At 54.1% G+C, this 25,091-nt stretch overlaps 1 protein-coding gene across 5 annotated transcripts; it reads left to right on the top strand.

The window, feature by feature from the left end:
• Positions 1–17,245: 17,245 nt before the first annotated feature.
• Positions 17,246–24,730, top strand: LOC132244713 (intraflagellar transport protein 22 homolog). Of its 5 annotated transcripts, none has more exons than XM_059717001.1 (4): positions 17,246–17,296; positions 17,870–17,996; positions 18,085–18,358; positions 22,856–24,730. In XM_059717001.1, the coding sequence occupies exons 3-4, from the start codon at positions 18,181–18,183 to the stop codon at positions 23,002–23,004; spliced, it is 327 nt and encodes a 108-aa protein (XP_059572984.1). In that variant the 5' UTR covers positions 17,246–17,296; positions 17,870–17,996; positions 18,085–18,180; the 3' UTR covers positions 23,005–24,730. The 5 variants fall into 5 exon arrangements, with proteins under 5 accessions (XP_059572984.1, XP_059572986.1, XP_059572983.1 ...); XM_059717003.1 differs by lacking the exon at positions 17,246–17,296 and adding an exon at positions 17,351–17,458 and having other exon boundaries at positions 17,870–17,984; XM_059717000.1 differs by lacking the exon at positions 17,246–17,296 and adding an exon at positions 17,351–17,458.
• Positions 24,731–25,091: the final 361 nt, after the last annotated feature.

The following is a 25,091-nucleotide window of genomic DNA, read 5'->3' as shown; positions in this document are numbered from 1 at the left end:
TGCCCCATGCCCCTCCCAGCCCCACGCAGCACACGGCACCCCGCGGACAGTCTCTGTCTCCTGCCAACTCCAGGGGCCCTCCAGGGATAAGGGTCGTGGGCTCATGCCCCGATCACAGGGACAGTCTTTCCCAATGCGAGTCTCTGGGGGGACCTGGGACCTGGAGCTGGGAGGTGGGGACTCGCCTGGGACAGGGGGAACAACCAACCCCTGGGATCCCCAGGGCTCAGCTCTAGGAGCCCTGCCCGGGACTTGGGGCACTGCCAGCCCTGCATCATGGTGAGATGGGACCTCGCTGCCCAAGGGAGCCAATCGCCCCAGACACTCTTCTTTCCTCAGGATACTGAAAGGTCCCCGCGGGTACCGGCACCAGCAGGTGAGCAGGTCCCAGCCGGGTGGGGGGCTGTGCAGAGACCATATGGGCTGGATGCTGGCTCCATGGTGGGGTGGACCAGAGGGACAGGTCTGGGGCTGAGCTGGGGATGGAAGGTGAAGGCAGGGCCAGAGGGACAGATGGGGCAAGTGGCTCCGTCGCAGACAGATGGGCAGTGGCGTGAGGCCTCTCTAACCTGCACGGTTTCCTTTGCTGCAGCTGGAGCTGAAGGTGCTGCGGGCCCGCCTGGTGGCCCAGGGGCAGGACGCGGCGGTCCTCCTGTCCCGGTAGGTGTGGGGCTGGGAGGGACCGGGCTGTTCCCGGGGTGCGGCGCAGGGCTCGGGGCTGAAGCCCAGGGCCCATCCCTGCTGCTGTGCGAGTCTCTCCTTGGGGAAGGGCTGTTTTGTGGGACAGCGCCGGCCATCTCCCTGAGCCCAAAAATGTGTTTTGTCTCCGCAGTGCTCGGCAAAGGGAAGAGGAGCTCCTGGTGAGTTTGTGGGGGCCGAGGCTGGCAGGGCAGTGGGGCAGGGGAGGGAGCAGGCTGAGGCTGAGCATGGCCACCGGGGTAAATCCCAGAGGCAGTTAAAGGGGGGAACAGAGTCCTGGCACCTTGCATGTGGGGACAGGTGGGGCCTGGCGGGTGCCTCGGGCGGTGCTGCTGTTGGATGCCAAGGCCCGATACGCTCAGTGCAGCCGTGGGCACGGTCTCATGGGCTGGGGCGATTCTGGTGCAGACTCAAGTGGAGGAGCTCAGGAGGGAAAATCGTGCCCTGATGCTGTCCCTCCAGGCGCAGAGGGAGCAGGGCCACGCCGTGGAGAACAGCCGCATGGAGGTGAGCCACTCTGCATGCCCTCGCCCAGGGAGAGGGGGGTATGTGTGTGTTGTGTGTGCCCAGGATCAGGCTGTGGCCCACTGTGCGAGGCCCTGCACTCGAGGCTCTGTGGGTGGAGGGCTTGTGTGTGTGATTCTGAGCACCACGTGAGCCTTGTGGGTGTGACACTGTGGGACCGGTGGGGTGACAGGTCTGTGCTGCACTGACCTCCTCTGCTTCATGGATGGCTGTCCCCTGCCCTAGCCGCCCCCCATCCTCCACCAGCTGCCAGCTTTGGGCCCGGGGCTTGTATTTTGTCCTCACTGCTGTTTCCTTTCTCCTTTGCAACAGCCTCCCATGCAGGGGACAGCGGAGGCGTGCTGCCCAGCCTGCGGGGCGTAAGTGGGGCACAGGGTGGGGAGAGCGAGGTGCGGGGCCCTCCTGGGGAGCTCGTGGGCTGTGGGGCAGGCTCTGGGGTGCTGCCAGTGGTGCTTCTTGCAGCTTGGGGAGTTGTTTCTTCCCGGGTGCTGGCGGGGATGAATTCAGTCCAGGACCTGTTTCTGACCCATTCCTTTCTGTGCAATCAGGAGCGTTAGTGCCCTCCAGGACAAGGGGGCAGGGTCCCAGGCACACGATGGGACCCAGACCATCCTGCCCCCCGAGAGCAGAGGCCAGCACCCAGGCAGAGGGCCCCCACCTGGTGCACGCCAGCACCCAAACCAGAGCCCTCTGCCTGGGTGACATGAGCACTCAGATGGAGGTTCGCCGCTGTCCAAATCTAGGACAACACAGGGAGAGGTATGGTGGTTTCGTGCTGCCAGGGTGTGGGGGCGCTGGGGGTGTCGTGCGCAGCATTCCCGCTGCAGGGCAGGCTGGCGGGGCTGGGAGCAGGGGTGTCTGCAGTAGGGGAGGTCTTCCCTCCAAGGGCCTGTTGGCCTTGAATTCGGTCCCTGATCCATCTTTGACCAGTTGCTTCTTGTGCAACCATGCAGAAACCCCCCTCCCAGAGCGTGGAGGTGGGGACTCAGACCGCTCCTCTTCTCCCAACGATGGAGGCCAGCACCCAGGCAGAGGGCCCTAGACACGAGGACACCTCCACCCAGACAAGGGCCCTCTGCCTGGTAGATGTGGGCTGCGACCCCCCGCCACACTTGTCTGTAAAGACAATTACGTTTCAGGAGCCAAAACAACCGGGACAGCGTGAGAGGTAGGATGCTTTCCCTAGTTCATTTTGTTTTTTAAAAAACTATTTCCTGTTGCAAGCCAAATGTGCCAGTTCCATGAATGAGTCCAGTTGTGTCTATGCAGACAGCAGGCAGGAACCAGGGCTAGGCGCAGGCAGCAGAGGGAGGAAGGGAGATGGGTCTGGCAGGACACCCAGGGTCGGTCCCTCGTGCGGAGGCAGTGATGGAGAGAGGGGAGGTCTGGGCATGGGGTGGCCCCGCAGGCTGGGCAGCACGCCTCCACTGTCCCCTGCATGGGAAGCTGTTGCAAAGAGGGGCTACTGTAAGAGTCTAAGGAACGGGAATTTTTTCTCTCCGACAGATGCAGGGGTGGAGGGTTCGGAGGCCTTTGTAACTCTGGCTTTGCAGATGGGGCAGGGCCCGTGTGTTTATGTGTGCGCCTGGGTGTCACTGCTCTGTGTGTGTGCACATGAGTGTCACTGGGGAGGGTGGGGGGGGCTGTTTACATGTATGTATGGCTCTATATGTGTCACTGCTATGTACAGCACAGGGCACTGTCCACATGCTCCACAAGGACCAGGCCCAGCAGTGCCGATCAGGACAGGCCGCATTGGACATAGGTGCATGCTGATCCTTCCCGGGATCCTGTCGTCCCTCCGTGCACTGAAAGGGCCTGGGGCCAAGCTGGGCTCTGTGTTCCCAGCCCCAGGCACTGCCCTGATGTGCCCTGACCCCATGGGGCAGTCATCAGAGAGGGGCTGAGATCTGGCATCAGGGGCTACTGTTTAACCAGGACCCCCTGGACCAGGGCGGTCACTGCTGTGACCCTCCAGCCAGGGCGGTCACTGCTTGGGCCACACCGACAAAGACGGACAACACGTCCAAAGAGTTCAGGGGCTCAGGTCGTCCCGGGCCGGGAGCACCCCCAGGCCAGGCCAGGCCAAAGGCGCCCACAGCCCCAGCACTCAGCACCTTGCCCGGCTGCAGGGAGGAAGGGGGGGCTCTGGTTGCCATGGCAAAAGAGTTGTGCCCAGTGACATCACAATGCCCAGCCTCACTCTTAGGTACCGGCTCCTCCCAGTGCTCTCCCGCCCTTCGCCCGCGCCACTAGTCTGTCCTCATCCTCGTGCCCTTAGTTCCTGCATTGTTTAGAGATAGGTCATTAGTGTAGTGGTAGGTTCATTAGGTAGATTGTGTTTTCATTAGGTAGTTTGTTAGTTTTTTAGGTAATTAGTTTGTTATTTCATTAGGTAGTTAGTTTGTTAGTTTGATAGGTAGTTCATTTCATTAGTTAGTTTCTTACTTCTTTAGTTAGTTTTTCTTAGTTGGTTAGATAGTTCCCTAGTTAGTTAGCAATTTTCTTTATTCATCAGTTTGTTAGATTATCTGTTCTTTAGTTAGATGATTAGGTTTTTAGATAGATAGTTAGATACTGAGTTCCCTATCTGGGCGTTGGACGCCAGCACCGGTTGGAGCCATGAGTGCCCTTTCTCACTCAGCCGTGGGGACGGCACTGGGGACACAGTGTGGGCCCGGCACGGGGACTTTTGGGAGACGTGGCAAGCTGTGAGCAGGGGCTCAGGCTGCGCCGGGGCCCAGCACTTGGCCCCAGACCTTGTCCATGCTCACGGCAGTCCAGCTCCTCTTTCCCTCCTTCAGCTCAGGCCTGTGTTTCTTTGCAGATGCTCCGGCGGGAGAACCTGCCTCCCATACGACGGCGCTCCAGCAACCTGGGTGAGATCTGGGCACGTGCCCACATGGGAGGGATGAGGGCTGGGAAGCGTGAGAGCTTACAGTGCTGTGTGGCCTCCTGTCCTGGCAGGGTTTGGCTGGCAGGCGCAGCCCACGCTGGCCCAGCTCCAAAATGTACAGCTCCATGCCATACCCGCCCCCCAGCTGTCACCCCTGCTCTTCACCAGCAAGTTCCCTGGGGCTGGGCAACAGGACCGGCCCCCACAGGCTCCTCACGCTGGGCCAGGTCCTGGCCCTGCAGCCCCTGCCCACGCCCCAGCCCTGGCAGTCTTGCCCCAGCCAATGGCCCTGCTGCCCTCTGCTCCCTTGCACGCTGGGGCCCACACGGGCTCAGGGATCCCTATCCTAATAGTGGTGCCCGGTCCCACCCAGCCTTATGCTCATCTCTCATGTCTCCTCAGCACCAGATGCCAGCCTGGGCGCAAAGGCACTAATGCCCCCCATTAAAGGGTCCCCACCTGTCTCCTGTTGGGGAAGCCCCGGAGGGGAGGGACCCTGCACCCGGTGTGTTTTGGTCTGGCATGAGCTGTGGAGGGACTTGGGCGGTTGTATGGGAAGGGGGAAGGTCTCTGCATGAGGTCACCCTGCTCCCCCTCCTCATTGCCTTTCCAAGGGCACCGAGCTGATCAAGCCAGCAGACCCCTGCCCAGCCTTACTGCTCCTCATCCCCTTGCCCCCAGCACCCACCCCCTGCCAGGGGCATTTGCATCTCAGCAAACCTGCCACGTCTCTGGGGTCTCTCCCCACCCTGCTCCCTGGAGGGACTCCCACCTGCCCCCCATGGAGGAAGGCCGTGCCTTTGCGGCACGCAGGACTCCTGGCAGGTGCCCCCACGAGTTGCTTTGCAGAGGGGCTGGTGGCCCTGCGCCCTGGCTGACGCATGGCCCCTTGTCTCCCTGCAGGGCCAGGAGTAGTGCTTGGGGCAAATGCGGGCAGCAGCGCGAGGGGCCAGACCTGGCTGCATCCCCCCACTGCCGTGAGTCTTTCCCCTGCACGGGGAGTGGGACGGGCAGGCCTGGAGGCGGGGGTCTCTCCCCAGGTGCCCCATGCCCCTCCCAGCCCAAAGCAGCACACGGCACCCCACGGACAGTCTCCGTCTCCTGGCAACTCCAGGGGCCCTCCAAGGATAAGGGTCGTGGGCTCATTCCTCTGATCACAGGGACAGTCCTTCCCCAATGCGAGTGTCTGGGGGGACCTGGGACTTGGAGATGGGTGGTGGGGACTCACCTGGGACAGGGGGAACAACCAACCCCTGGGATCCCCAGGGCCCAGCTCTAGGAGCCCTGCCCTGCCCTGGGGCTTGGGGGGCCACCAGCCCTGCATCATGGGGACATGGGACCTCACTGCCCAAGGGAGCCCATCACCCCAGATGCTCTTTCTTTCCCCAGGAGTTGAAAGGCCCCCATGGGTACCGGCACCAGCAGGTGAGCAGGTCCCAGCCAGGGCGGGGGGCTGTGAGGAGACCACGTGGGCTGGGTGCTGGCTGCATGGTGGGGTGACCAGAGGGACAAGCCTGGGGCTGAGCTGGGGGATGGAGGGCAAAGGCAGGGCCAGAGGGACAGATGGGGCAAGAAGTGTCTCCGTCGCAGACAGACGGGCAGTGGCGTGAGGTGTCTCTAACCCGCACGGTCTCCTTTGCTGCAGCTGGAGCTGTAGGTGCTGCGGGCCCACCTGGTGGCCCAGGAGCAGGACGCGGCGGTCCTCCTGTCCCGGTAGGTGTGGGGCTGGGGGGACCGGGCTGTTCCCGGGGTGCGGCGCAGGGCTCGGGGCTGAATCCCAGAGCCTGTCCCTGTTGTTGTGCGAGTCACTCCTTGGGGAAAGGCTGTTTTGTGGGACAGCGCCGGCAGTCTCCCTGAGCCCGAAAATGTGTTTTGTCTCCACAGTGCTCGGCAAAGGGAAGAGGAGCTCCTGGTGAGTTTGTGGGGGCCGAGGCCGGCAGGGCCGTGGGGCAGGGGAGGGAGCAGGCTGAGGCCAGCTGGGTAAATGACAGAGGACCTGGAAGGGGGAACAGAGTCCTGGCACCTTGCATGTGGGGACAGATGAGGCCTGGCAGGTGCCTCGGGTGGTGTCGCTGTTGGGTGCCAAGGCCCGATACGCTTGGTGCAGCCATGGGCACAGTCTGATGGGCTGGGGCGATTGTGGTGCAGACTCAGGTGGAGGACCTCAGGAAGGAGAATCGTGCCCTGGTGCTGTCCCTCCAGGTGCAGAGGGAGCAGGGCCATGACGTGGAGTACAGCCGCATGGAGGTGAGCTGCTTTGCATGCCCCTGCCCAGGGAGAGGGGGAGTGTGTGTGCGCCTGTGTGTGTCCAGGGCAAGGTTGTGCCTCGCTGTGCCAGGCCTGCACTCGAGGGGTGGGGTGCTGCCCCAGCTCTGTGGGTGGAGGGCTTGTGTGTGTGATTCTGGGCATCATGTGAGCCTTGTGGGTGTGACACTGTGGGACCGGTGGGGTGACAGGTCTGTGCTGCACCGACCTCCCCTGCTTCGTGGATGGCTGTTCCCTCCCCCAGCCGCCCCCTATCCTCCGCCAGGTGCCAGCTCTGGGCCGGGGGCTTGCATTTTGTCCTCACTGCCATTTGCTTTCTCCTTTGCAACAGCCTTTCATGGAGGGGACAGTGGAGGCATGCTTCCCAGCCTGGGGGGTGTAAGCGGGGCGTGAGGTGAGAGTGAGGTGCGGGGCCCTCCTGGGTAGCTTGTGGGCTGTGGGGCATGCTCTGGGGTGTAGCAAGTGATGCTTCTTGCAGATTGGGGACTTGTTCCTTCCCAGGTGCTGGCGGGGATGAATTCAGTCCAGGACCCATTTCTGACCAGTTGCTTTCTGTGCAATCAGGAGCATTAGCGCCCGCCAGGAGAAGGGGGCACGGTCCCAGGAACATACTGGGACCCAGACTTACCTGCCCCCGACAACAGAGGCCAGCACCCAGGCAGAGGACCCTGGCCACAAGCACGCCAGTACCCAAACCAGGGTCCCCTGCCTGCCCGACGTGGGCTGCCAAGGGGAACCCCTGACCAGGACAGCGGCGAGCACACAAACAGAGGCTCGCCACTGTCCATATACAGGAGGACACAGGGAGAGGTATGGTGTCTTTTGTAGTGTCCATGTGTGGGGGCGCTGGGGGTGTCACGCGCAGCGTTCCCTCTGCAGGACAGGCTGGCAGGGCTGGGAGCAGGGATGTTTGCAGGTCGGGGAGTTCTTCACACAGAAGGCCTATTGGGCTTGAATTCAGTCCATGATGCATCTCTGACCAGTTGCTTCTTGTGCAAGCAGGAGGAAATGTCCCTCCCAGCGGGTGGAGGCCAGAACCCAGGCAGAGGGCCCCCATCATCTGGATGCCTGCACCCAGACCAGGGCCCTCTGCCTGGTAGATGTGGGCTGTGACCCCCTGCCTCTGTGGACCAAGGCCTTCCAGGGTCCAAAATCAACAGGACAGAGGGAAAGGTATGCCTCTGTTCCTAGTTCTTTTGTCTTTTTTCTGAAGAAATTTTTCATGGTCCAAGCCAAATCAGCTTCCTGGTCCTGGGAAGGGTCTCGCAGGTTGGGAGAAGGACGGGTTGCGGGCCAGGAGCCCATGGGGGGAAGAGGTGAGGGTAGGGAAAATGACTAGTGTGTCCTCAGTAAGTGCCTTGCCCACAACTCCCTCCAGCGCCTTAGGTTGGGCCGGGGCACTGCAGGCCTGGGCTCTCTGTGCTGGGAGCTGTCCCTGTTGCGTATATCCAGACGGGAGCCAGGAACCAGCCCTAGGCACAGGCAGCAGAGGGAGGAAGGGAGATGGGTCTGGCCAGACGCCCAGGGCCGGTCCCTAGTATAAAGTCAGTGATGGAGAGAGGGGAGGCCTGGACATGGGGTGGCGGCAGTGGCCAGAGCTTGGGGTGAATGGGAGGCGACCAGTGTCTCTGCCTCCCACCCCCAGGGCTGACACTGCAGCAGAGGGGAGGAGAAGTTTGGGGGCAGCAAGGAGATGAGCGTCCCCCCTGCACCCCAACCAGCCGCAGGACTGAGGGGCTACCCCTCAACCAGCCCACATGATGACCGGGTGCGGCCTGCCTCCAGGCTGCACAGGATGACCCGTCCTGCCTCTCTGCCAGAGCCCTAGTGCCCTGCATGGACCGGCTATCTCCTGGGTTTTCCCTTAATTGCCCACCTCTGGGCCCAAGGACCCTGTTGCCAGGGGCATACTCCGGGATTCAGAGCTTCTCTCCCAGGCCAGGCCTGCTGGGACAGAAAGCCCCACTGAGCCACGTGTGAGAGCCATGTCCTGTTCCCTGCTAGGGAGATGCTCCTTTACCCCATGGTTGTTCCTGTGGCTGATTGGACTGAGCGTGCCCTGTCTCTTGCCCTTCTCCTGCAGGTTCCAGCTCGCCTGGCTCCTACCTTGCTTCTTTGCCCTCAGGAGGTGAAGCCCTGCACTCCTCCCCTCCTCTTAGACCCCTGACATTAGCTCCCTCCATCCTGCCCTGCCCAATCTGGGATGGACCCACGGGATGACAGCCTTGGTGCCTCTGCCCGTCTGAGCATGTCAGTGGTTTCTCACACGTTCTATGTTTCTGCACTCTTGTCTCCTTGTCTTGGGCTCACACACTCCAACATAGGGGCCTAGTGAGTCCTAATGTTGAGATTGCCCCTCACTCTCACGTAACCTTGTCACAGGCCCCCACCCGACTCATCTCGGCACTGCCATTCAGGTGGCCTGGCTACATTCAAGGATCCAGTGCCGTGGCGAACAGTGGAGCCTCGACCAATGGCCCAGGGCTTGGCTGAAATGGGCAAAAAGTGGCCTTGGAGATGGAGGCACCCCCGGAGGCTTCCCATGGGATACTGTCAACTTGTTTAGATGCTCTCCTCACATCCAGGAGGGAGCCAGTGGTTTTCCCCAAGGCCAGCATGCCCGGGGAAGCAGTTCACACCCATCTTGCTTCTGCAGCTTTGTTGCTCTACTTGGCTGCCCAGTATTAGCCATTTAACTTCCATTCCCTGTTGAGCTGTGGTTTTGAACATAAAAGGCAGAAGCACAATGCTTGCAGTCTCAATTCTCACCAGACACCTAACACAGAAGAAAAGACAAGATCGTCATTTCGACACGTCACTAGGGGTAATGACAAGACCCAAGTAGAAAGGGTTGGCTTGTAGGGAAGGAGCAACCCCAAAGAAGTCATGCCAACGCCATCACACCTGGACTCTCAGGTAACCACTGATCACTACCTCCACGCAAGCGAAGCTTCACCCTGGGAAAACTACAACCTTGGGGCATGGCATGACCCAGTGGGGTGGGTTGTGCCTGCGTCTGGCTTGAGCCGATCACAAACCCGCTCCCCCCTGCAGTAGATGTCTCTTCCATCAATTTGTCCTATGCCCTCTCTGACACTAGGTCAATCCCAGGACAAGTGCAATGAGGCCTGGTGTTGGCAGTGGTATCCTAGCAGAGACCTACAGAGGGGTGAGGACACTGCAGCACTACAGACTCCCTGTGCAGCTGGCTGAGGCATAGTGGGATGCCCGATGCAGCCCGTTGCCAGATTTCCCACTGGATCCAGAGCTGCCCTGTTTCCCAGGGCCAACAATCAAGCTGTCACAGTAAATCTCCTGTAAACCCTTTCCATGTTCTCTGAATTGTAGGGCTGTCTGAAAAAGGTTGGGGGTGCCTCTTGTAGCTGTCCCAAAATGGTAGGTAAAGCTTTCCCAGAAATAACCTTCATTTTTGTTTTCACTGGTCTTTTCCTTTTGAAATGTTCACATACAGAATGAGTGACATTCAAGTAGGGCAGTGATGGTGCATGTAAAAGGTGCATATCATAGTTCCCCGCGTACAGCATGCAACAACATGTCAAGTACCTTGTTCTTGAAAGTCAGAATGAAGAGAAAAAGATCGTGACTTGTAGTACCTAACTGGGGAGCACAGTACAGAGTCTGAGCCCGCTCATTGCTCCGCACCCTCTAGATGACATGAAGATTGGACTTTTGCTTTTGGCAGGAGCTGTTCTCATCCTATGTCTTGCATGTAATGAACAGTGGGATTGCCAGGAATATTGGGTTTTTGTTTGGAAAGGGGGTACGTTGTAATTTGAAAAATATAGTACTTCCTACACTGACATACTAATATGACCCTGGTCATGGAGGACAGGATCTGCTGGGGAGAGGGAGTGTTGCCCAGTGTCTCAGCAATACCCAAGCATTCTGGAGAGTGTGAATGAGGTCAGCAGGGTGAGGCTGATCCTCTGTCAGTTTTGCTGTCTCCTAAGTGGAGTTTTGCTCCACTTTGCTGCATCGGGAGTTTGAGAAAGTCCCAATCTTAGTGGGGCGCTGCAACTCAAACTTTGGGCAGGGCAGTTAGCCCTGCCACTGCAGGTCCCACCCTGCAGACAGGCATGCATTGATCGCTCAAGTAGGCTGGGGAGGGACACTGGGGCACTGTTTAAGCAGTGACCAAAGCTTACATTGGGAAGGCTGTGGCTGGAGTGGGAGAGGAGCTTGGTTTTTTCTCTGTTTCTCTTTTGCTGAATATCCTGCTCCAGTTCTGGCCTCTCCTCCTGCAAGCACCAACCCCACAAGATCCTTCCCCAAAGTCTTAGAGGAAGGGCAAAGTGTCTGCATGCATGTAGTCTGTGATGCTCTGGCTAGTAACAATGGCTACGTGAAGAAAGCTGCACAGAACTAGCCCACCCAAGTGCCTTGCAGAAAGGGCTTCATTGTCCTGATGTGGAAATCGCAGGGGATTTCACTCATGCAGGTTTTGTTCTGCTTTCTTTTTCTCACTTACAGGCAGAGGCCTGGCCTGCCAAGGCATCCTCACAAGGATCGCAACTGTGATGTGATAGAGACAGGCCGGTCTGCTATCGTTGACATCAAGAGCGATGCTGTCTGCGGTTCTGTACTTCTGCCAGGGTCGCCTATGTTGGCAAAGTGGAGAGCGAGCTTGCCACGATGGTGGCAGAGGCAGATGTAGGCTACAGCAGATCTCTTCAGTGCTCTCAGTTTTCCTTGGCATGGGATTCAGGTTTCCTTCCTGTGAAGAACTGTCTGGTTGCTGTTGCGCCGTTTCATCCCCACGTTAAGAGAAGATGTGCACAAGCCTCTCGCTTCAATAGCAAGCCCCACAGTGATGGGTGAGTGGCAATGGGGACAGACACTGGTGATTACCCAAAGCCCCTAGTCACGGACCTGCCCCTCCTCATGGACCCTTGCATACAGAAACAATGACCGTACGATGGTTATTTTGTACTTGGAACTGAGACAGGTTCGGGAGTAGGCAGCTGAAATTATGACTGAGCAGGCCTATTTCAGATGAACTCTGCTCCTCTCGGTGTGGAGGGCACTAGAAAAGGCACATTAAAGTGCCCATGTCATGTCACCTGCCTGGGATCCGTCCAAATCTAGTCCTGAGGTTTGCATCTTGGATTGTCCACACCATTGGACACAGCATGAACAGCGCCCAACTGGATTGAAGGACAGTACTTGTCCCCAGCGCTGCGTGGACTTCTTTTCCTGAACAAACCTGCACAATATAATCGAATCATCACAAAGCAACTGAATGAACCACTGAAACTTATGACAGGTACTTGCAGATACACTACGTTCCTTGGCTGTCTCTTCTATCTCCTACCCCTCCTCCTCAGCTTCGACATCTAGAGCCGAAAGAAAAAGTCTACAGAAAACTGCCTAATTCAATTCACTACCAGTGTTTGAGGAACTTGATGACCCCCATAGGCCACAGCTTATGTCAAGGAAGGCCACCTTGGAGTATGGGAAAAGAACTGAAAAGTGTGAGGAAAGACCTGAATCACGAAAACTTTGATATCAAGGAAATGGCCCCGGCAGTGCAAGACAATTGACCTCATTAATACCTTTGTTATCATGGGCCCCACATATAAAACTTCCTGGCTTTTCTTAACTAAGGCAGAGCTGGACTATGTTGAACAGGGTGGACAACTTGCTGCTTTTCAGGGCCACACACTGATGTCAACAAAAGAGGCAACAAAAGCAGAGTTTCAATCTCAAGTGCTTGGAAAACCCTGCTAAGAGACATCCCCTCCAGTAGCGCCTCCCAGAGAATTGGGCCAACTCCCCTGATGCTCTTGACACCACTGACCACTCGAAGAGCGAGAGCTTCAAGAAAGGCATCCTGGGGTGTGCCAAAAATCTCGAGGCTTCCCCACAAAGAAACCTCAGGACTGGTTCAGTGAGAATGAGTGGGAAATGCTTGCCTTCCAAATGCACAGAGCACACAGTGCCATCCGCTCCACATAGAAGTGCCCACATTCGTGACCTTCAGTACAGGTCACTCACTCAGCGGCCCTTGCCACATGGACAGATTTGCACACATAGGGGAAGATTGTATCTCTCCCTATGTAGACAAGGTTCCTTGGGTGAATTTGATATATTTTATTAGACCAACTCAAATGGTTGGAGAATAGTTATTAAGCAAGCTTTCGGGTTCAAAAACCCTTCGTCAGGCTAAGGAAGCTTCAGCAGTTGGTGTGTGCTCTTCCTGGATGGAATGAAAAGTAAAGAAGCCAGGGGCTGGGCGGGGGAGTCAGGTGCCAGGCAGATTATAATGTATCAAAAATCCAATGTCTATATTTAGTCCATGATCTCTAGTATCCAGCAGGTTGAAGAAATGGAGCTCATAGGCTCGTCTCTGGGAAGTGTTGTGTAAGTTTCCCTTGAGGATCAGGACTGAGAGATTGGAGAGAGAGTGGCCCTCCCGTGGGAAATGTGCCCCCACCGGTAATTGGGTGTTTCTGTCTTTGATGAATTTCCGGTGTGCATTCATTCTGGGGCGCAGTTGTTGTTTGGTCTCTCCTACATATCTTCCATCAGGGCATTTGGTGCATTGGATGAGGTATATTACATTTCTGGAGGTGCAGCTGTAAGATCCAGGGATGCTGATGGCTCTGTTGTGGGTGTAGTAATAGCGGGGGTGGTGGAGATGTGTTGGCAGGTTTTGCATCTCTTGTCATGGCACGGTCTGGACCCTTTTGGTGTGCTCTGGGCTTGAGGAAGTTTGCTTCTGGTGATGAGGTTGGCGAGGTTCAGTGCTTGTTTGAAGGCTAGGATGGGTGGCTCTGGGAAGATCTTTTTAAGAATAGGGTCTCTTTCTAATATGGGTTGCAATTTTTTGAGGATTTTCCGTACAGGTTCAAGGGATGGGTGATACGTCATAACCAGCGGTGTGCGATTTGTGAGTGTTTTTCTTCTGTACTGCAGCAGTTCTTCACGTGGTATCCAGGTGGCTCTTTCAAACGTGCGATCTATCTCTCTGGAGGAGTGTCCTTGCTGGGTGAAAGCCTTTTTAAGATTGGTGAGGTGGCAATCCCGGGTGTTCTCTTCAGTACAAATGCGGTGGTATCTGAGGGCTTGGCTGTATATCACAGCTTTTTTGGTGTGTTTAGGGTGATTGCTGGTTCTAGGCAGATATGTATGTTGGTCTGTGGGTTTCTTGCATACTGTGGTCTGCATTTTACCCTTCTGGATACTGATCATTGTGTCTAAAAAGGAGATGTTGGTGCTGGAGCATTCTAAAGAAAATCGGATGGAGGGATGGTGACTGTTGAATTTCTGGTGGAACTCAATCAGAGATTGCAGGTTTTCAGTCCAAATGATGGAGATGTCATCGATGTATCTTAAGTACAGCAAGGGTTTGATGGTGCAGTTCTTAAGGAAGTCTTCTTCCAGGTGGCTCATAAAAAGGTTGGCATACTGTGGGGCCATTTTAGTGCCCATAGCTGTTCCCATCATCTGGAGGAAGTGTTGATTATTAAAACTGAAATTGTTGTGTGTGAGGATGAAGTGTATAAGCTCAGTAATATCTTTAGGTCTGTATTCTGGGTTGTAATCTTGTTCCTGTAGATATGTAAGGCAGGCGTGGATGCCATCCTGGTGTGGGATGTTGGTATATAGGCTGGTAACGTCCATGGTGGCTAGGAGTGTGTTGCTGGGAAGGTGGTCTATGTTTTTAAGTTCCCATAGAAAGTCTCCAAGAGCACTGAAGAGATCTTCTGCTGCAACCTACATCTGCCTCTGCCACCATCGTGGCAAGCTCGCTCTCCACTTTGCCAACACGGGCGACGCTGGCAGAAGTACAGAACCACAGACAGCATCGCTCTTGATGTGTCTTGTACAAAACTTGCTCTGTGGGTGACGAGCAGTTTTAGGATTGATTCAACGAAACCTGATATTTCCTCAGTTAGGGTCCCATGGTTGGATATGATAGGTCTGCCAGGGTTTCCTTGTTTGTGGATTTTAGGGAGCATGTAAAAAGTCCCTGGGTTAGGTAGCGGGGGATCAAGGTCTGTAGTTTTTCTTGTAATCTTGGTGGAAATGATTTGATGGTATTGTTGAGTTTTTTGGTGAAAAGGGGAGTAGGATCTTCTTCTAGTTCTTTGTAGTAGGTGGTCAGAGAGCTGTCTCTTGGCTTCCTTTATGTAATCCTCACGGTTTAGGATGACTATGGCTCCTCCTTTATCTGCTGGTTTTATTACTATTTGGTGGTTAGATCTTAGAGATTCTATGGCCTTTTTCTCTGGTAGAGAGAGATTGTTGTGGTGGCATGTGTTGCTGATTATTTCATTGTTCCCCCTATGCGTGTGTTAGAAAAAGCCACCATTGAGTAGGTTTGTAATGTAATAAAAAGACTGGAGAATTTATTAGTGCTGCAAATCCTTCAAGAGATCAAATTCACCCAAGGAATCTTGTCTGCCTATGTCCTTAGGCCAACATGGGTACAACCCAAACCCCTGCAAATCCTTCTGACATTTACTGTGGACTCACATAAGGGCTTCACTTTTAAAGAAGCTGTTTGGGTTTAGTTTAGCACATTCATCTGTCCATTTACCTAGTCATTGCTTTCCATTTTCCCTGGGGGGTTTCCCCCTCTACTTGCCAGAGGAGGCTCAGCCCTTCCTCAGGCTGGAACAGGCTCAGGTTTCAGATGGCAGATCCCATTCCTCTTTCTAAGCAGCTCCCTGGCCTGATACAGGCAGCGATCCCAGGAAGGGGGAGCACATGGGGTGCTCCAGCAGGCTGCAGAGAGGCTGCTCCTGCCAGGGGAAGCACTGTGTATCCAGGTCCATGTAGGCAGTTTTTCTTAAGCGTTTCTGGTGATAACTCTTCCTTTGGCATGGTTTAGTACCCGCCAGGTTGTCGGAGCTTAAAGCCCCCTGTATGGAAATGGGAGGCTCCTCTCTCGCTTGCTTCTGAGGCTATATGGCTCAGGGCAGGCAAAACTTGGGGGCATCTGAACCCCAAGCCTCTGGCCTTGGGCCTGCACATAGGATAACTGCCAAAAGACTTTGGAAATATCTGAAGCCCTTGGTGGGGGTGGAGGACGTTTGCCAGTTGTAGGGCCACTGATGGGTCTGGCCTGACTCATTGAACTGGACTTCATTTGGCTGATTTGACTTGGAACATGAAAACATTCTTAAAAAATTAAATGTGCCTCAAAGACTGCTAAAGTGGTATAGCTCCATAGCTTTTTGCCACAGCTAGCCAGCGCTGCAATGGCTCTTCTCACGCTAAAGGCTTCTTCCCATTTTTGTTGGGATCTTTCTGCTCTGTAAAGACATGGACCACATCTACATCCTAGATTAGTCCTGGGCCAGGGAGCCAAAGTGCTATGGAAATATTGAAATATAGACAGGCCCCCAACTGTAAAATATTAGAACGGCTTTGTCCTGGAGAAGGCAGGCAGCCCAAGTCTCATTTCCTCTCTTACTGTGTTCCCTGTATCATGGAGCCATACAGGTCCTTTCTCTAGCCTTGGTGTAAGGCAGAGCAATATCCAAGCTATAGTAAGTGAATGTGCTGCTTCCAAGGGCTCCCCTAGACCCAGGAAAGGTCTTGTCTGCAGCATAGGAGATTCAGTGGGAGTGTCTACACGTGCCTTTAGGGGGCAAAGGTCCTGGGTGCATGTGTGCAAGTGCACCCAGATCACAGCACACTGAGCCAAGTCACAGCAGCTCTAGATGGCAGGGGAGCCAGGGGGTCACCTGGGCTCAGTGTGCTACAGGCAGGTTGGCTGGGGCATGAGGGTGCTTCGTTGCAGGGCTCGCTGGCAGACAACCCCGGCACAGAAGCAATCTCGTGCCCAGCCAGCTAGATGGGTCGACTTGTGTGCTGCTGTGCACAAAAAAACTCTGCAGAGGTGTATTTACAAGTCCTACCCTGCTGCAGAGTTTATTAGTTTTGTGCTCTCTAATAGACGTGTGGAGCTTTGTCATGGCAAAGACAATTGGCAGAAGGTCTTCTTCTCGTGATTCGAATAGTTTCATAGACGTTTCATCGATGTTAGGGCCGGAAGGGACCCATTAAATCGAGTCCGAGCCCCTGCCCCGGGCAGGAATGAGTGCTGGGTCCGATGACCCCAGCCAGGCGTGTCCAATCTCCTTGTAAACACCCCCAAGGAAGGGGACAGCACCACCCCCCCTTGGAAGCGTATTCCATATTTTGGCAACCCTCACGGGGAAGAATTTTTTCCTAATGTTCAATTTGAATTTGCTCTTTCCCAGTTTGTGGCCATTATTTCTAGTAAACCCAGTAGGCACCCTGGAAAACACCGGGGTGACTGCCCTGGCCTGTGCAGTGCAGGGCCCCACCAAGCAGGGTGAAGCGGTGGCATCCAGCCGCTCACTGTGCCTCCCTCCCACTACTGCTGCTGATGGGGGCGGCTGCTTCTTCGGATCCAGGCCCGGGGGTCACATGGGCTGATTTGCCTCGGGCCTGTTTGGGGCAGCTCCGCCGGGCGCTGGTCGGTGCTCACCCCCCACTGACACAGCATGGCCGCCTGGGCCAGCTCGCCGTGCCCCCGCCCTGGCCGTGCCCCGGCCTCCGGGCTGACCCACGGACTTGGCATTGGTTTTGGCGAACTAGACTTGGAAAACAACACATTAGTCCTTTTTTTTCTTAAAAAAGGGTCCAGAAACGGAGCCCCGGGCTGGGCACATGCTGCGCCAAGGAGCGGCCTCAAAACGTGACCCCCAGCTTGCCCCCTTTGTGCGCGAGGCAACTACCTCACACCCCGCAACAGCAGCAAGCAAAGGGGCGGGGCGAGCCCTGCACCACGTGACCCGCCCCGCCCCAATCAAAGGGCGCCCCCGGCGGGGGGGCGGGGCGATACTGCGGGCCATGATCCTGCCCGTGGGCCCGAGCGAGGAGAGCGGGGCCTTGGGGGCGGGGCCAAGTGAGGTGAGCGGGGCGGGGCGGGGCGGGGCGAGGCTCTGGGGGCGGGGCGCGCTGCGGGCCGGGCTCTAACGCTATTGTCGCCGCCGGCTGGGGGGCGCGTCCTGGCCAATTTAGTGTTGCGAGCGCCGAGGGCGCGGGCTGCCACGTGCCCGCGCAGGGGCTCAGGTGAGCCGGGCCCGGCTCCGCCCGCAGGGCCCTGGAGCTGGAGCTGGAGCTGGAGCAGCCGGACCTGGGCGGGAGGGGCGCGGGCTGCCGCCGGGAGCTGTGGGACTGCGGCGGCGACCCCAAGTGCGGGCGGCGGGCCCGGGCCCGGGCGGGGGGAGGTGCCGGGGCCCGCGTCGCCTTTCCTCTGGCCCCGGACGCGGCCCCAGGTGTGCTGCACAAGGGCAGCCGGCAGCCCCCCCCCCCCCTCCCGGTTTCTTGCCCGTGCAGCGGTCGGTGTCGGCGGGGAGCTGCAGCAACTGTAGCCGCCCGGTCTCGGGGCACGGCTGGGTCTGTCCTGCGGTGCGGGGGGTGGTCGAGCAGAAGACGTCCCGACACAAACCCTGCCGTCTAAACTCGCCCTCCTTTCTGCAGCCTTTCTCCTCAGCGCTGAGTGACCTGTGCTGTAATCATTGGGACGGGCAGAAGAAATCTCTGCTCTCCTTTCTCCCCGGCTTCGTGTGGCACAAAAAAGTTTGCAGTTTGCCAGGTTGACAAGAAGGTTACTAATGTTTATAGGGGAAAACTTTAAAGTTTGCTTCTGAGGAGTTAAAAAAAAATCCCCCCCTAAACTATATCTATTTCGAAAGGTAAAAGAGCCAAAGGACAGCTCTGCTTCGAGTTTGCCAGCTTCCCATTTGTCGCTGATCTGCTTTCCGAGGTTTGAGTGGTGCTGGCCAGCTCTGATGCAAGACGCCCGTGGTGGTGTAATCCTTGTCAGCCCGGACCTGCCCGGTCACCTTGAGGAAGATGACGCCTGGTCCTCCTGCTCCGTGCAGCAGCAGCAGTCACTGGACAGCCAGCGTCTCCTGGTTGCACATCGCAAGCCTGGCCGTGCTGTGGATTCAGAAGGTCCCTCCTTGGGTAAGGAGGTAAAAATGTTCATTTAAATCCTGTATTTCACTGACACGCTTTTATTTGGAAGTTGGTGATGTTTCATGACCTTTGCACTTCTATAGTCCTTTGTACTTGATGAGAGGGTTTTACAGACCTGAACAATTTGATTTCTCTCAGTCCATCTATATACGCGTTAGAGCCATCTTACAGATGGGAGAAGCATTTGAGGTTATTCATTGAATCCAAATCGGAACCAAATAAAACGTTCCTGATTAAACTGCACTTCTTCAGTTTACTTGAGAGCTTCTTACTTTTTATGGTCCTTCTGTCTTATCTCTTTACAAATTGTTTTAGTGATGTTTTAAATCAGAATTTTATAGGCAAAAGTAAAGGAGTTCATTGAAATCAGAAAATATCTTCCTTGTGTTTAAAAGGTTTCATGTTTGTTTCATAGCTGGTAGGGTCGTAAGGGACCTGAGCAGATCATCAAGTCCGACCCCCTGCCATGGGCAGGAACGAATGCTGGGGTCAAACAACCCCGGCTAGATGATTATCTAGCCTCCTTTTGAAGACCCCCAGGGTAGGAGCGAGCACCACTTCCCTTGGAAGTTGGTTCTAGATCCTAGCCGCCCTGACTGTGAAGTAGCGCCTCCTGATGTCCAGCCTGAACCTACTCTCAGTCAACTCATGGCCGTTATTCCTAGTTACTCCTGGTAGTGCTTGAGGGAAGAGGGTTCTCCCGCTCCCTGCTGGTCCCCCTTGGTAAGTTTATAGACGGCCACCAGATCCCCTCTCAGCCTACAGGTTCAGGTCCCATAGCCTCTCCTCGTAGGGTCTGCCCTGCTGCCCCCTGATCATGCGAGTGGCCCTCCTCTGGACCCTCCCAATGCTGTCCACATCTCTCCTGAAGTGCGGCACTCAGAGCTGGATGCTGTACTCCAACTGCGGCCTGACCAATGTCGCATAGAGGGGGAGGATCACCTCCTTGGACCTACTCATGATGCATCTTTGGATATATGACAAGGTGCAGTTGGCCCTACTGACCGCATCCTCAATAATGACTCCAAGGTCCTTTTCTGCCTCTGCACTGACAAGAAGGGAGTTCCCCAGCGTGTAGTAGGTGTGCTGCTGGTTCTTCTTCCCCAGGTGCAGTACCTTGCATTTGTCAATATTGAAACTCATCCTATTCTCATCTGCCCACCCTTGTAACCTGTCCAGGTCTAGTTGTAGCCTGTCCCTCCTTCCTAACGTGCCTACCTCTCCTCACACCTTAGTGTCATCCGTGAACTTGAACGAGGTGCTTTTCACCACTTTGTCCAAGTCGCTGATGAAGATGTTGAACAGTGCGGGCCTGAGGACCAAGCCCTGGGGAACCCCACTGCCCACATCCCTCCAGGTCAAAAATGACCTGTCCACTACCACTCTCTGGGTGCGGCCCTCCAGCCAATTTGTGATGCATCTGACTGTAGGCATCGATGCCACAGTCGCTTAATGTTTTGATGAGAATGGGGTGAGAGACAGTGTCGAAGGCCTTCCTAAAGTCCAGAAAGACTACGTCCACTGTGACACCTGCATCCAAGGATTTTGTGACCTGGTCGTAGAAGGCACCCAGGTTGGTCTGACAGGACCTGCCCCTAATGAACCCATGTTGATTGCCCCTGAGCATAATCTCCCCTGCTGGTCCCTTGCAAATGTGTTCTTGGATAAATTTTCTCAAAGAGCTTCCCTAGGACCGAGGTAAGACCAACAGGCCTATAGTTTCCTGGGTCCTCCTTCCTTCCTTTTTTGAAAATGGGAACCACATTGGCCCTTTTCCAATCCTCTGGCACCTCGCCAGAGCACCCCAAGTGCTTGTAGAGCTGTGCCGGGGTCCCACAACGTCCTCTGCCAATGCCCTCAACATCCTTGGGTGGAGATCATCTGGACCTGCCAATTTGAAGATGTCCAGTCCCACCAGAAGTTCCCTGACCAGGTCCTCTCTGACCCTGGGCCCGGCTGTGCCTCTCCTGAGTTTGCGCGGGATTCCGGTGGGGGGGATGCCCTGGTCCCTGCTCAGAAATATGGAGGCAAAGAATTTGTTAAAGAGGTCAGCTTTATCATCTGGTGCAAGCATCAGATTGCCAAGCATGTCCTGCAGGGGGGCCCCACATTACCCGGTGCCTCCTCCTTACTCCTTATGTATTTAAAAAAGAACTTCTTGTCTAGTCCCAGTTCTGTGTTCACCTTAGCCTTCCTAACAGCCCCGCTACAGTCTTGAGCAATGGAGGTGTAATCCTCCTTGGTGATAGCCCCTTCTTTCCACTGGGTGTACGCCTCCTTTTTAGCTTTCAGACGTTCCTGAATGCCTTTGAGCCATGGGGCCTTTTGAGCACTCTTGCCCCCTTTGACTCGCATCGGGATTGTTGCCCTTTGGGCTTGGAGTATCATCTTCTTAAGGAACAACCACTCCTCTTGGACTCCCAGCTTCCTTCCCCACCAGCACCTCAGTGCCTCCCCAACTAATCTCCTTAATTCATTGAAATTGGCCCTCCTGAAGTCCAGGGCTGCTGCCTTGCTGCAGGCCTTTGACACCCTGCGCTGGATGGTGAATTCCAGCAGGCGATGATCGCTATCCCCCAAGTGGTCAAGAACCTGCAGCCCCCTTACCAGGTCCAGCAAGGCATTTCCCTTGGTGGGACCATGCACCTCCTGGGTTAGGTGGAGGTCCTGTATCTTGGCTAGGCACCTACGTGAGTGGTCAGATCTGGTTAACTGCTCTTCCCAGCAGATGTCTGGGTAGTTTAGGTCACCCATGATGACTGCGTCCCTTGACTTAACTGCCTCTGTGAGCTGACCTGAGAATTCCCGGTCCAGCTCTTCCCCTTGGTTGTGTGGTCTGTAGTAGACCCCCACCGTTAAGTCCCTTTCCCCCTGACCCCGTTGTATTCTGACCCAGAGCACTTCAGTCTGCCCCTCATCTAGCCCCGTGCTGTTTGTTGAGGATGTCTATTGCTCTTTGATGTAGAGCACCACACCCCCACCTTTCCTCCCTGTTCTATCCCTCCTGTACAGTTTGTAGCCCTTGCTGTTTACCGCCCAGTCGTGGGTTGAATCCCACCACATTTGTAAGCCCCACTATGTCCGGGTTTGTGTTAGCTAGCAGGAGGGCAAGTTCCTCCTGCTTGTTCCCCATACTACGTGCATTAGTGTAGAGGCATTTAAGGGCTCCTGTGGGTGTATGCTTTGCCCCCCTGAACCCAGGACTATCTGGACCCCTGCCACTTACCTGGGTACTTTTTGTGCTCGTCACCTGTCGTGGCTGGGAAGTGTCATCATTTTCCCCTGTGGCCCCATCCCCTGGCGAAGCTAGTTTAAAGGTAATGCAGATACTTCTATATAAAAATTATTTGAGGCTACTTGGTCCTCAGGAGAATACTTTGCTTCGTGGAGCTGGAAACGGAGATGAATTACAAATGAAACAACGTGATGCTCCTCTTTTAATTTGTTTCACCCCACTATAACTGATTCCAAAGGAATTGCTCTGAGTTGCACGTTGTGAGAAGCAAATCATCCCTCAGCTTTTCTGATGGAGGAAGATGACTGCATGCATGAGACAGAGAGAGACCTTCTCAGAAAAAACCCCTTTTAACTTGGCTTTACTACAGGAGTTTCAAACCTGACACTAGCAATGACTAACTTTAAGGAACGTAGAGGAAAAGACATTATCTGAATCATAGAGGTCTGATAGTGTTGATTGCTGTATTCTACGGAAAGGCTATAAATGTTTATTCTAATATAATAAAAGCCTTTGTTTGTCTGTCTGTCCATAACGCTCTGGGCCAACTGCGCCTGTACCTTCGAGAAGGCATGTGTCGATTGGCTGTGAGGGCCCAGAGCGTTACAGCCAGAGGGTGCAAGGGAGCCGCTGAGCTGTGTCGCCTCCCCTCCCCTTCCCCCTCAAGCAACAGCTGGCAGAGAGGAAGGGGAAGGGGGGGCTTCCAGTGGCAGCGCCCCCACGGGATGCTGGGTGGTGCTGCTCGGTTCCCCGCCCTCCATCATTCATGACGGGCAATTTGCTAGTAGCACAATAAAACTAAATAGTCATCCTGGAAAATGTTAAGTGCATGCACGAAAAATGGCACAGAATTGTCAGACTGGAATGGAAGAGTCTCAGGAATCACTTCCGCATTACAGCAAACAAAACTTTCCTTAACCTGTCCAATATGTTTATTATAATTATTTTCCATCAGTGCTCCTTATCCAAAGTGGAAAGGGAAAGTTTTCTTCTAAAACTCAAAAGCAAAAATGTCAGTCTTGACAACAAAGGCTGAAGGGATTTCGTCCATCAAAGAGCTAAACTGAATTACTATATAGTGACGATGCATCACATGTTTAATATTATCTATCATGCTGGACATCAGCAGTTGTGCAGAAAAGGATTCCAAATGGCTTGTTCAGTGTGAACTGTCCTATGAACTCAAAACTATAAGTGTATTTCTTTGTCAAAATGAATCTATCTAATTATTTTTTTGCTTCACTTCAAAGCTGCACCGCTGAACAAACTGAAACTAATACAGTCCAGCCTGGAAGAAGACCCTGAAGATGTTCAGATGGAATTTATAAAATACTTCAAAAGCGTTGTCAACTTGCTAAATGAAAGCAGAGCTAGGGAAGAGGTGTCAATTATCACATAATGCTGAAAGAAAGAATGAAGAGAGAGAGACCGAGCGAGTACTGTTTGCAGTTTGAGATCTGTCCTAGCCAAGAAATAACTCTAGAACTTATCTTGTTAAGGAGAGTTTGCCAGTGGATAAACGCTATAAGGATAGTTTGAGAGTGATTTTCCCCAAAAGAAAATAGATGCACAGCTTAAGACTCCTCAAGAGACTGAAGGCTGAATTCAGATGAACTGTTATCCAAAAGATTTGGCTGTAAATCCAGGAATGCAAGTAACTTTAGCTGTCCCCTGACCAGGTGTGTTACTGGATAAAGTTCAAGAAGGTGTCTTCTAATATGTCTTTGTGGACCCAGCTAATTAACTATATATTTAGTTTGTGAAAACATTAAGGAATTGACTAGTTCTTAATTGACTCACTTAAGAAGTTTCTCATCCTTTTCCAGAAAAAGCTAAATGAATGGGCCAGGCAGAACAAAAGTTTTAGGAATCTGTGTTTAAGCACTTGGGTAATGTGTCTATGGCAGCTGTGCTGTTACCTGGAGAAAATATGCTTTTGGATGTCAGTAGAAACTGGTTGGAACTGAGATGTGAGCATTAAGTCTCTGGTGAAATCTATATATTAATGTCCCCAAATCTCCTCACCTTTCTCCAGCATCTGAAGAGCATATCATTTTACAGGCTTGTGTTCTGGCAAGATAGACTAAACTGCAACCTTTATTCTAGCAAGCCTTTCCATCCACTTCAACAAAACTCCCATATTTACTCAGCAGCAGTATGGAGCCGGTACTGCTGTTCCAGCCCTGTAGCAGTAGTGGCAGAGATCTGCTGCTGCTGCTCTGGGGCCAGGCTAGAATAGCAGTGTCAGCTCCACACTGCTGGCATGGGGCAGGCTGGAGCCATGCTTCATGCCCTGGGCTACAGCAGGGACAGAAGCTGGTTCAGAGCACAGATCAGGGTGGAGGGCTGAGGGGCAGGCAGGGGGAGAGAGACTTCAGAAGGGGGAGAGATGGGAGGAGGTGGGGCAGGGACCTGAGGCTATGAGTGATAAAAGTGTTATGGAGGGGGGAACAGGGAAAGCGGGAATTGGGACAACCTGAGGCTGTGGCGGAGGGGCTGGTGTGGTGGGGGGAGGGGGATGGGCAGCAGAGGATATGCTGCCTGCCTCCGTCACTGTCTGCCCCCTATCACCTGCCCCCTACTGCCTCTCCCACTGTCTGTTCTCAAACACCTGCCCCACTACTGCCTCCTCATCACTTTTCTTCCCCACCACCTGTAGTAGCGGGGAGGGAGACATTTAAGATGATCCTCCAATAATTAGATTCCACACATGGAAAATTATAATAAACTTATACATTTTCTGTGTGTAGAATCTTATTATTGGGGGGGGGGGGGGGGCATCTTGTATTTGAGTAAGTCTGGTAGGCTTGTTGTTGGTGACAATGCTTAGGTGCCTCTCTGGGAGGGAAAAAATTTTGAATCCCATTCCAGCTAGATAATTTTGCCCTAACACAGAGACTATGAAAGGGAAAACGTCTTGCATTCTCTGGGTAAGGGAAAGATGTTTTTAAAATGTATTTTATTGTCCTCTGCTATATTGAAATTATTGGTTTCTTGGGGACCTCATTGTTTGATTTGTTTTGGTTACACTCAGGCTCCCTCTGTTTGGTGTGTTGTGAAAGACAGCCATCTTTTTCCTATGATATGTACCACAAACTCAATTAAAACTTTTTTTTTTAAATGCATCTGTCTTGTTCTGAAAGTGAAAGCTAAGCAAGGATTATCACTCTCTTGGAAATCCAACTGTCTTGCTTCATTTGTTGACAAAGCTACAGTCTTTCTGGTCAGCTTTTTTATTTCATACAGATGCTCCAAAACCAAAATACTGTGCTTGGCTATTTAATTCTAACATCAATTAGCTAAAGTGGAGATAATTTAAGACAGAAGCCGTGCTAATTTTTTTTTAATAGGGAATATGAAAAAACAGACGTAATGGGTCAGAATAGAAGCAGGAACTGTAGAAATGCTTGTAATGTATCCCACTGTTATAGCTCTTCTTTCTTAAAAGCTATTACTTGAGAGCAATATCATGCATACATCAGTTTC

This window comes from Alligator mississippiensis, chromosome 14 (genome assembly GCF_030867095.1).
Source record: "Alligator mississippiensis isolate rAllMis1 chromosome 14, rAllMis1, whole genome shotgun sequence".
Lineage (NCBI taxonomy): Eukaryota > Metazoa > Chordata > Crocodylia > Alligatoridae > Alligator > Alligator mississippiensis.
This window is presented reverse-complemented; position numbering and strand designations above follow the sequence as displayed.